This window comes from Bombus vancouverensis, chromosome 9 (genome assembly GCF_051014615.1).
Source record: "Bombus vancouverensis nearcticus chromosome 9, iyBomVanc1_principal, whole genome shotgun sequence".
NCBI lineage: Eukaryota > Metazoa > Arthropoda > Insecta > Hymenoptera > Apidae > Bombus > Bombus vancouverensis.
The window spans coordinates 16,645,740-16,657,862 of record NC_134919.1 but is presented as its reverse complement, the minus strand read 5'-3'; the positions used below and the strand labels follow the sequence as shown (position 1 = coordinate 16,657,862).

General features: G+C 35.4%; 2 protein-coding genes across 2 annotated transcripts; one reads left to right on the top strand and one right to left on the bottom strand.

Moving 5' to 3' along the window:
* The first annotated feature begins 45 nt into the window (after positions 1 to 45).
* On the top strand, positions 46 to 5,185 carry LOC117158897 (circadian clock-controlled protein daywake). The gene is made up of 6 exons (XM_033338282.2): positions 46 to 151; positions 2,088 to 2,128; positions 3,568 to 3,770; positions 3,890 to 4,061; positions 4,131 to 4,280; positions 4,470 to 5,185. The coding sequence occupies exons 1-6, from the start codon at positions 126 to 128 to the stop codon at positions 4,622 to 4,624; spliced, it is 747 nt and encodes a 248-aa protein (XP_033194173.1). The 5' UTR covers positions 46 to 125; the 3' UTR covers positions 4,625 to 5,185.
* LOC117158898 (circadian clock-controlled protein daywake) lies at positions 4,897 to 11,571 on the bottom strand. The gene is made up of 4 exons (XM_033338283.2): positions 11,369 to 11,571; positions 6,922 to 7,302; positions 6,703 to 6,852; positions 4,897 to 6,274 (listed from the first exon to the last, which is right to left on the bottom strand). The coding sequence occupies exons 1-4, from the start codon at positions 11,430 to 11,432 to the stop codon at positions 6,126 to 6,128; spliced, it is 744 nt and encodes a 247-aa protein (XP_033194174.1). The 5' UTR covers positions 11,433 to 11,571; the 3' UTR covers positions 4,897 to 6,125.
* Between the last annotated feature and the right edge of the window lie 552 nt (positions 11,572 to 12,123).

The following is a 12,123-nucleotide window of genomic DNA, read 5'->3' as shown; positions in this document are numbered from 1 at the left end:
ACGAGGTAATCAGCATGCTTAATGCGATAAGGCAATCCCTGCAGTCCTGTCCGGGGATCGTGGCTTTACATATCATCCCCGTCTTTCGATCGGTTAGACGCCAGAGAACCTGCTGACCGGCCGTGATGTACGCTCTTCTTGTGCGCCTTTGGTACGACCAATTTGTCTTCTTTCTCCTTCTTAGTTTCTTTCGGTTACGGATTCAAAATTAACTTAAGCCACTAAGGATCGATCTTTAACTGTAATCGCGTTTAACCGGTTAAAGGGAATTTTGGCTGCTTGTGTTACGTCGCAATTGTTACGGTTGTATTATCGTATTACACGATCGAGGGTCGATGGGCGCGTTATTTTTTCTCTATTTTCTTGATTTTAATTTTTTTAATTTTATTAGCCGATCGTGAGTAAAAGTTTCCAGTGAAATATGTGTTCAGTGAGAGTTTGCGAATGTGCGGTTAGGGGAGATAAGTGCGTACTGTTAACGGGGTGTCTTTGAAAGCTTGAAGATTATATTATTGTATCGTACTATAGTTATCGAAGAATATGAGGATCTTGTTGATAGATTCGAACGTTGAGATATCAAAGTGGAAACATTTATAAAGGAATATTCGAAATCTACCATGATATTCTTTATTTTATAAATATATATTATATAAATATTTTATTTGTTTAAAAAGGGAAATATCCGCATCGATGTACTGGAAAATTTTATGAACGAGGCGACACTTTGCGAGCACTTGGGGAAATAGACGACTTATATAAGTAGAATTTCAAACCCACAAGGCAAAATTTTATTGAAATTAATGTAGATTCGTAATTATATATTGAACTTGATCCGGACGATAATCATAGCGCGAAAAAAGTGGTCGTCATTCATCAAATACTCGTGCAGACTGATTTTATTCTCGATTTTATTTTACAAGCAGCTAAGGATATTTCTTAACATTTCGAGGTGTTACGTTTTCTTCGTGCGAGTTAGATGGATGTGATATTTTTCATCAAATCAAACAAATAATTATTTATTCGTGTCTTCTAGCTTTGATCTTCTGAATTTATCGATGTCGTGAAACGATAGAAACATGTACATTACGCGTGATAAAGTGCATGAGAAACCGTGGAAAGTTTAAAAGTAAAAAGTTGTGGACATAAGAAATGTTTCTTTAATGACTAACTCTCGACGAAAATTTGCAAGATCGTAAAACGCGGAAGACATAAAGTTACACAAACCGCGGGTCGAGTATGTTGTGGTTTGGAAATGCTACACAGTGATGCAATACTAGTCTCGGTTCAAGCCAAGCAGCAGCTATTCCCTTTCTGTTTCAATCGATCATTTAATGATGTACTACACGCTTTCCAGTTGATGGATTATCTTTCAAATAAATGTTTGTAACTGACGTGTTTTCAGACGATTACTTACGAAAATATCTGATACATTACTATAGCAAATTATTTTGAATTGTATAGTTGAAATACAATGTTTCGTTAATCATAGTAATTACAGATGTGTTTAAGGCGTCTTTGTGCAAGGTATATAAGACAACCTTGGCATCGTTCGTTTAAAGAATCTTACCAGCATACAGTTTCTTCATGAAGCGTACACTTACGATTTACGAGCTAATCTCTGATTCGATAGAGTCCTTTATTCAAGTTCGATGTAAATAAATGTGACAAGTTAATTCAGTAGTTCGTAGTTCGTAGTTTATTTATGAAGAAGTCTTAAATAAAAAATATATAAAGATGGTTTTATTTAAGGTTAGGTTAGTTAAGGCTAGTTATTTAAGGTTAGTTTTATTTTAGGTTAGGTTATATTTATAAATAAAACCATATATATATATAGCTATATTCGTTTAAAAGTCAAACAATTTGTATAATATAAAATAATCACCTTTTACGCTACTTTTTCTTCTCTTTCGATATCTTTGCCCTAAATAAAGCACCATTCGTACTTCTCGCTTAAACGAAGAAAATTAGATCGATAAAGGTAAAGTACCGAGATTCTATAGTCTTTTGTTACAAAAACATGGAATGAAACTAGAGATGTACTTTACGATGCAATAAAATAGCAATTAATATTTTTCTATTTTTTTCAGCTTAACAGCGACTCTGTTCTCCGCAGTCCTTGCTGTTTTGCGTGAGTATTTCCATAACAAAAGCATATAAAATCAGAAACGAAGGATTGCAAAATTGAAAATAGAAAAATCTTAAAAATTAAAATTAAAAGGAAAATTCCGAAACGATCTCTACTAAGAAATTCTATCCACTTCGAATCACTGTTCCAAGTAAAAGGAAATTTCGCACAAATCGCGCATCGAACGATCGGTCATCCGCGAGTTTCAAAGGAATTAATCTCCTTTCACCAGTCCTTATCCTAATTTTTGTGTCTTGCTTAATGCCAACGAGATCTTCTCGAGAATGTGTTGATAGGTATTAAGGATCGATTGCAAAATTTCAGTAGTGGCTCTCCATGAAAGACAGAAGTGAGTACACATGTAGCGTGCATTTTAAACGCGTTTCGACATCTATCGTGCCGCTTTCGGTTTTTTAAAACAGGACTGCATCTACGACATTGAACTCGATTAACAACAAGAAACAAGATCGCCGATTTGGTTCGTTTCGACGATCTCTCTCTTGAAATCTCTGGTCGATTAAGAATTCATCCCCTTGAACCTTTAACAAAAAACGATATTTCTGTAGTAAATTGGGTGAAATAGAAGATAGAATTTCGTAGTAGAAGATACGCCGAAGACAATAACGAAAATAATAGTTAAAGGTGATATTGAACAAGCGACGGAACGAAGATCTTCTTGCGTTGTATAGTGGATTTCGTAATTAAGTAGATACAAATAGATATTGTGGAATAAAACCTTACACTTTTTATTTAAAAACGTTAGCTATATGAATTGGCAATCCTTGTTATAAGTGTAGTAACTTTTTTATCATTTGTACGTATTGGACTTTGAAATTGTTAAAGAGATCGAAGATAATAAATATTTCCTTGTATTATTCCTTTTCATAGAACAAGTAACGTGAAATTGATCTGAATAATAAAATTAGAATTTAGAACGATACAGTTGATATAACGTGATAAATAAGTGGAATCGTATTGACGAGGCAATCTTATATTTTCTATTTCCATCAATGATGAATCAAACAAATCACAATGCAGGTTCTATTTTTCTTTGTATCCCTAAGAATTTAAATTTGCTTAAACGCGCATGATCTAATTGTTAATAATCACGCTAGCAAAATAGCAAATATTATGCAGATTCCAATCTCGTGCACAAAGTAACACAATTTTCGCTAAAACGACATTGTCAATTCCTGTTCCAAGTGATCCATAATGATTCCCTCTTCATTTCTGATTTTTAATTCCAGATCTCCAATTCTTAATCTTTGATTCTTGATTTCTAATTGCCTAACTTAGTCAACCTTTCAACTTCTTCGACCAAAATACGCATTTGTACAAAATTGCGCGATGCATTTCTCCGTATTACTTTGACCGTTCGAATCGCACGAGACGATTTCAACGCGTCAACAATTAATCCAGCTTGAGCAATCGTTCAATTTCAGCGTCTTACATAAAGCCGTGCAAGAAGAGCGATCCAGATATCAACAAATGCATCACCAGGTCCATCGATCAGCTTCGTGATAAATTATCAGTTGGGATACCAGAACTCGGTGCACCAGCCATCGAACCCCTAAACCTCAAACAAATTCATCTGTCTCGAGGACCAGTCGGAGCGAGGCTCGACGTCAATCTCACGGATTTGCGGGTAAATTTGTAGAACGGAACGCGATCATTTGCATAGATCGATGTTACTTGCTTGATCCTCTCTTTTCTTTTCTTTGTTATAATTTGTTCTTTTTTTTTACATTGATAATCGAAAATTAGGTGTTTGGTCCATCTTCGTTCAATATCCGGGACCTTAAAGCTGACGTAGAGAACGTAGTCTTCACCTTCAAGGTGAATTTCGATAAGTTGAGCTTTCAAGGGAAGTACCAGATCGACGCAAGGCTGCTTTTGCTGAAATTGACAGGGCAGGGTGATATCACTGGATCTTTCAGTAATTAAATTTCTTTATTTCATTTCTAAATTCTATCTACCGTTGATTTGATTGATTTCTATTCCAAAGCCAATTACGATTCGGACGTCGTCCTACGAGCACGCAAAGTGCACAGAGATAACGACGTCTATCTTAATTTTGAGAAGATGAAGATGAAGATCAAAATCGGCAAGGCACATTTAAATCTCAGTAATTTGTTTGGCGGCGATACTGTTCTTGGTAAGCCAATTGTTAGCTTAACTATATATTCCCATCAGTAAACTACATTGGTAATTTTTCTTAATTGCTTTTGTAGTATCCTAATTATTTCTCAGATCCTCGTAACGGTGAATAATTATTATTCGATCGTGAATTATGAATTGCATTAATACGTTTTCGAGGTGTTAATCGCATTTTTCGTTCGATCAGCCGCTACCACCCACGAGTTGTTAAACAACAACAACGCTCTATTTCTGGACGAAATCACACCGGTGCTGGAAACATCGCTGGCAACACTTTTCACGGACGTGACCAATAAAATCACAAAGACTTTCACCTACAAAGAACTATTTCCGGACGATTAAACTGTTTAAATCGTTAAGATTCGGTTTCGATAATCTTGTAAAAATTTGTACAGCTACTTTTGTTATCTTTTATTGTCAATGTATATTCATACGGGCATACATTTGCATACGTCGTATATTTTATAAACGAATAAAAGAACACATTTCGACAGTATTATCTTGTTAAAGAATTATCAACGAATAATTGGAAAATAAAATAAATATATAACATTTGGAAAAGCATTTAGGCGTGCTTTTAAAATTTATTATTAAATGTTACTGTAAAATCAAGGTAAGGTATATTCAGCTTAGGATTTATTATAACACTTATTAGGCTTATTACAAAAGTTTTCGATCAACGAACGACAAACAAGAAACCAGACAGAAAATGCGTCAACATGATACGTAGTTGCAACAAATGATTTTACAACGAAGTTATGAAATTGTGTAATTACGTTCTAACATGTCAAACGATTTGTAGAAAAGTAGGCGAATAATTTCAAATGTACAAAGGAATGTCCAATTGTAACGAAACATTTTGCCCCATGAATAATAAAATTTTATCAAAAGATCGCAAAATAATTTGCTTTAACAATTACACCTGAAAATTAATAACAAGCGTATAATATTCGATATCTATATGAAAGTACACATTTATAGTATATACAAACAGATTCTATGTTGTTTCATTGTAATCGTATTTTATAACAAATAACGACGAATTAATTAAGATTTTACAATAACAAAAATAACGTATATTCAGTTATTTAAAGTATAATGTTCAAAATTAAAAATATCTTTCTCCTTTTTGGTTGTTTAAAAATGCTATTTTCGATCTAGGCTATGACGACAACAAACTACCATTCGTTACTTGCTATAGTTAATCACATCAAGCTATATCTAATATGCAGTATAAAAACGATCTAAGTACGTACTTACAATTTAAAAAATTCTCTGTTTTTCACGTTTCCTGTCGGACCTGATTTTCCATATCGAAATCGACAATTTTGTTCGTGATATTCCAGAACGTTGCAAAAATGTTCATTAAACCAGAAAGAAACGTTTATAGGACTTAAGAAATTATGCAGTATATGCGTGCTAATATTTATAATATCGGAAAGATTATTATTAGAAAAAAGAAACTCTAGTATTTAAGTTACATCTAGACAAATAACTTTGCTCAGTGAATATGCTTTCAAATATTTATAAGATTATTAACAAAGAAAATGTGCAAATGCGTTCAAGTATAAAATTACAATACCTTGCAAAATACAAATGCTTGCTACTTGACATAATCTGACACCAAGCATTTGACATTTTACAACACCTTTCGCGTGTATTAAATACAATTGATAATTTAATTTGCCAAACGTGTATCATTTGAAATTGATAATTTCGAGTTGAATAATATTCATATTTCGATGAATATGAATTATTGGATTGTTCATAGTCGACGAGACAGGAGACGCGTTAAACGCACTCTACCATTACTTATGGGATCGCCTAACGTAGCGAACGTGGACTAGGGAAGTAATTCCTCTTTTGTGAGAGCCCCTAATGCTCTGGCGGCCAATGCTCTGCTAACAGTCGCGGCTGTGTCCTCGATAATCGGGCTGGCGATATCCAGGACTAAGCGTGGATTCGAGTTGAAAAAGGTGGCCGCTGCGTCAGCTGAAAAGACGAAATTGCAGCGAAAGGTGAGAAAAAGAAGGGAATGAGGGAAGATCGAAGAACGAAGGGGAAGTTGAACAAAAGCCTCGCAGATTGTGGTTGCCGGAGCAGATTTAAAGTTATCGAGCCAAAGAAAAGGAAGTATTTCATACTATTGAATTTCGATTGTTAGGAAGAATGTTATTATGTCTGTTTAACGGGAAATTTATGCAGAATTCACAATTGGCTTTTGTATTTGTATTTTCGTTTAAGCGATCATTCAAATTATCTTTAAGAAATATGGACAGATTTGGTATTACAGCGGTAGACGATTTTTTAAAAGAATGAAATTGCCTAGCGAATTAATCTCTTTTAACGAATTAAGCTCACCTTCCCTTCGTTTTTCGATTCGAGACGAAAGTTAAGTTACAGATTAAGCAGATAGTTACCAGCTACAGTGTGACTAGGGGGTGCTTTTAGTCTGATGTTTCCGTCTCCTACGCGAATCTTTGTCACCAGCTTATCGATCTCGATCCTTTGTATTCCGTTCTTATCGGTGACTTCTTTGCCTTGAGCGGTTACTTGCGCTTCCGTGCTAGCTGTAGCAATAAATCAATTCGATAGTACGAGAGGCGGAAATATTTAGATACTTAGATTCAGATACTCACTGAAGTTTCCTTTGAAACTACCAGCTCCATTCAATGGAAGTAACAGCAATCTTCCTTGTACATCGTAATCTCCGTTCACATGGACATGGGGCAGCTGAACTTTGAGACGAACCGACAGATCATTCGGATTGGCCTTCAAATCGCTAATAACGAAATTCGTTGCGCCGTACACGCGAATCTGGCTCATGTTCGCCTTGATCTTCAGCGAATCCAGGTTTCTATCCACCGTTAACGATGGTAGGAATAGAGGATCTAAGGCTGGCAACTTCAAAGACGGGATTCCCTTGGCCAGGTACGGCGTTATAGCGTTCAATTGCTGCACCACGCATCTGTCGTATTGCGGCAGGTCGAGCGCTCGTGGACAAGACTGCACACCAGGTGCTGCAAAGCAGATGTAATAGTGTAATTTTGGCCACGACGAAAAGTGAAACGTTTCTTCGCAATAGATGATATCGATGGAAGGTTTCTGAACGAAAGAATCTGGATTTTTTAAATATGGACGCTGTTACAGGGCATCCAAGTCTTTTCGTAGACGATAATTTGGCAGTTGATAATAATAGCAAATTGACAAGTTATAAATTATGTGCTTCTCCTTAACGATTTTATCATTTTTCGTTGAATAGGACAATCAGATAATTTTTGAAATGTGTAGGAAATTTGTTTACAAAAATATGTCATTTGTTTCGTTATGAAAAATATTCGAATTGCGTAAGGGAATCTGCTAAAGATCTCTTCTTTCTTGGAAATTAAATATTTGTGAACATGGATAGCGAAGTAAGAAAATGTTTGTTTTATATCATTACTTAGGAATTCAAATGATGTGCGTTTATCATATAAAACGTTTAATTAACAATTTCTTTAGATGCAATATGAAAACGTTTGCAGAAGAATGCGTCTAACCGGCGTGACATAGCAAAACTTCCTTTTACGTTGCGAAAGGGGTCCTGACATTCCAATCGGTGAAAAGCAACGACTCGCGTGTTTGTAGAACCTATAATTATTTTAGCTGGACGCAGCTTAAGCAATTTAAATGACCTACTTTCCTACCAGCTAACCAACGCAAACGCTTATTTTAATATCCAAGACGAATTCGATTGACCTCACTCATTGAACGATTAATCGAAAACACTGCGAACATTGTTATAAGTAACACGTTAAAAAAGCAAACGAAATTCTGCTTAACGTGCACCTATGTAAACGAAAATCGCATTAGACTCTAAGCCTCGCTACAATAAATAATATACATACATTATTAAACAGTTCAGTATCTATGTAATTATTTTTCATCTATTATTTCAGTTTCCGTGATATTTCCCATAAACTTTTTACCATACCGATAATAGTCGTCTATTATTAAACGTAACAAACAAAAAGAGAGAGATTAGAAATAATTGCTCCTACCAGATATAAATCGGTTTTGAAAAATGATCGCGTCTTTTTATAATTTTTATTCTACAAATTTTCTTTTGTCCACCACCAGATATAAATCGATTTTGCAGAATGATCGCGTCTTTTTATATTTCTTATTCTACAAATTTCCTTTTGTCCACCACCAGATATAAATCGGCGTTGCAAAATGATCGCGTCTTTTTATAATTTTTATTCTACAAATTTCCTTTCGTCTACCACCAGATATAAATTGGCGTTGCAAAATGATCGCGTCTTTTTATATTTTTTATTCTACAAATTTCCTTTCGTCCACCACCAGATATAAATCGATTTTGCAGAATGATCGCGTCTTTTTATAATTTTTATTCTACAAATTTTCTTTTGTCCACCAGCAGACATAAATCGGCGTTGCAAAATGATCGCGTCTTTTTATATTTTTTATTCTACAAATTTCCTTTCGTCTACCACCAGATATAAATTGATTGTGCAAAATGATCGCGTCTTTTTATATTTTTTATTCTACAAATTTCCTTTCGTCAACCACCAGATATAAATCGATTTTGCAAAATGATCGTGTCTTTTTATATTTCTCATTCTACAAATTTCCTTTTGTCCACCACCAGATATAAATCGATTTTGCAAAATGATCGCGTCTTTTTATATTTCTCATTCTACAAATTTTCTTTTGTCTACCACCAGATATAAATCGACTTTGCAAAATGATCGCGTCTTTTTATACTTTTTTTTTTCTATAAATTTCCTTTTGTCCATCACCAGATATAAATCGATTTTGCAAAATGATCGCGTCTTTTTATACTTTTTATTCTATAAATTTCCTTTTGTCCACCACTGTACGAACAATATATGCAACGTACTGCGTGAAGAGTTTACGAACAACGTGCAAACCTTGGGCGACTGAACGATCAACGATGGTTGATGACCAAAGAGTCACGGTGAGCGTCTTTTTGCCAGTTGCTGCAGGCCAGGCTTAAAATCGAAAGTAAATAGACGTTCTGTAGAAAGTGAAATTACGTTGGCGAGCGTCCATGCTCTTTCTACGACCGTAAAGGCGAATTCTCAATGCTGAAGAGTCCGAAGGCAGGAGAGAAGAAAACACACGCGTTCGAGAAAGGATCGATCGATACAGGGGATCAACGGGATAGGCGCGGCGCCGCGTTGTTACTGATTGATAGATCGCCCATAGCTAGAAAGAGCGGACCGTTGTGGACGATTGATCGTTCTTCGAGAATGTCCTTACAACCTGCAGCCGGTCCGTTCGACCCGAATTTCTAAACGACCGATAAAAAGAGTTCCATCGTAAAACTCGAAGCATGAAGTTGAGAGTGAAACGAGGTGACAATAACGTTGATTGGGGCTAAGGGTTGGTTTAACAGTAGAATTATCGTTCCTTCATGCGTATCCCACCCTATTGCGCGTGATTACAACTCGAGAGATTCGTACAACAAAATTTGAGAAATATGTACAGTGACTTGCGAAAGTATTTTAATGCTTGGTAGAAAAAGTATTTTATGAAAATATTATATTTTGCCTTTTGTTTCTATTTTCTTATATTTTAACATTTAGCTCCCTTCTTATCTTTTTATTTTTATTTTCTATAAAACGTCGAATAAGGATCGTCTGAGATTTCGTATGTAAAATAATTTAATATTTTGGAATATTTTGATGACATTATTTTCAACCTTCCCCCTGTAGGAAATTTTTCGCGTTTCGTTTGGATATCCGCTACGTTGCTTCCTTGTTTCGCCAACGTTTTCTATTTTTATCGAGCAACAAAATGCATATACGCTCGAAAGTAAAAGACATTCGAAGAACAAAGTTTGATTTTGTTCTTTGAGCAATTTCCTTCGTCATGGTCGATTACATTCACGTCGAAAACCAGAACCGTCCAACACGTTCGTTACGTCACGCAACGTCATTTTACACGACGCACCTTTAACAGATGTTTACAGGTGTCAAGTTATAGCTACACAACATCGAAAGTTCTTCGAACGATAAATTTTTTAAATATCGCATCTCGCTCGTTCCATCTTTTTTCCCAAACGTCGTACGTATCTTATTGTTTTTTTTTCTTCATTTTATCGAAGCAATAAGAATTTAGCTACGTTACATCGTAAATAAAAAGGATTTAGTGGGGTAACTTTTTCAGGAACGTTTTAACACTGTTGGTAGAAGAAATTTTGTCTTATAAGTTTTACACTTTAGATCCGTAGTAATTAAACTAAAGACAGATTTACCAAAAGGCTTTGTAAAATATGTACTTACGTTTATAACATTTAAACTGACAATATACTTGTAAAATAAAAGTGGTACAAAAATACTTGAAGTACTTTAACCATACTACTTGACTACTTTATTAAACTACGTATTTCGTGTTGCGACATAAACTACTCTAAGCAGGATATTCTCCTAAAGACGAACAATCTTAAATTATTTTATTTCTCAAAATGCTTGATATTCTTGTAAGATTCCCAGAAAATCCTCAAACTATGAAAAGTTAATTTTATTATGTACGTAAATACCTATCAATAACGAAGTCGAACCATGACAATAGTTACCATATTAGGAATCAATTTTCATTATTATCGTCCTTGAAACGTTTCTATACACGAGTCGTGGATAATCGTGTGCCCGTATCAACGTTTCAACACTGAGAAAGATCAGATCAACGTAGTAAAGGTATCATTGACGTTTCAGTTTACTCAGCCAGGACATGGCAAACGTTCTTCTTGGATGCAAGTTGTGTTAAACATCTTTCAAGTAACAGCTACGAAGTATCGCGACGTTTGGAATCAAGTAGCGTCTATTACGTTGCATTAGTAATTACCAAACCGCGGTTTTTTATCCATCTGTGCGAAATTCGAAGATGCGAAACTGTATAGAACGTTCATAATATGCACGAAATGCTCCTTAGAACATCCAGTGGATGAAACATGTCATCGTTTCCCAAGATACAACGACGTTTGAACAAAACCAGATGCAAATGTTACTTCAAGTCCGTAACAGGATTCAGAGGCGCGAAGATGAAAATGGTACTCACGTAGTTCGGAAAAGGCAGCTCCGGTCCAGCTGGCAATCAGGAACAATCCGATCAACAACGTCATCCTGTCGCTGGCCGGTGTCAGGAGGACGTGATTTATCTCCACCGATTGAAATTAGCGAGAGCGATATTGAAAATGCGTGCGATGGCCCGCGTTGCCTGGGTATATATCAACTAACGCCACTTTCTCCGACTGTATGCCGCCCCACTCGCCGTAATGGTGAATTTATCACGGTAGAATGCCTTCTTTTAACTCAGTCAGGGCCGTAGCCATGCACACCGTATTCCATTTGATAGAATTCGCGGTGCTTCTACGCGGAATCGCGCGAAGGTAGGTCAGGATTAGACGCAGAAGGTAACGACGAGGTAACGTGGGATTTTTCATTGTTTTCGCTCGATACCCTGTATATTTTCTTCTTCTTCGGCGAGAAAAATTAATAAGATGTTTCTCTATTTTTACTCGATAAAGTATATTCAGTGTTAATCTAGGTCTTGTTTTGTTTATTCTTTCAGCGGTGAATTTTTTAGTATTTTCTTTCCACTTCTGTTCGTCAGAATAGTAGATATGAATGTTTACTATATCCGTTTAATAAAATATTTTGAATATCTTTATCTTTCCTTCAGATTGTATACTACCATTTATTATCATTAATTAATTTTATTTATTATTATTAATTGTTCTGGCAGAGTTTTTGGTATTTAGGCATTCCTGTTCCTTTTTATTTACTTGGTCCCTTTCCTATGTTTCTATTACC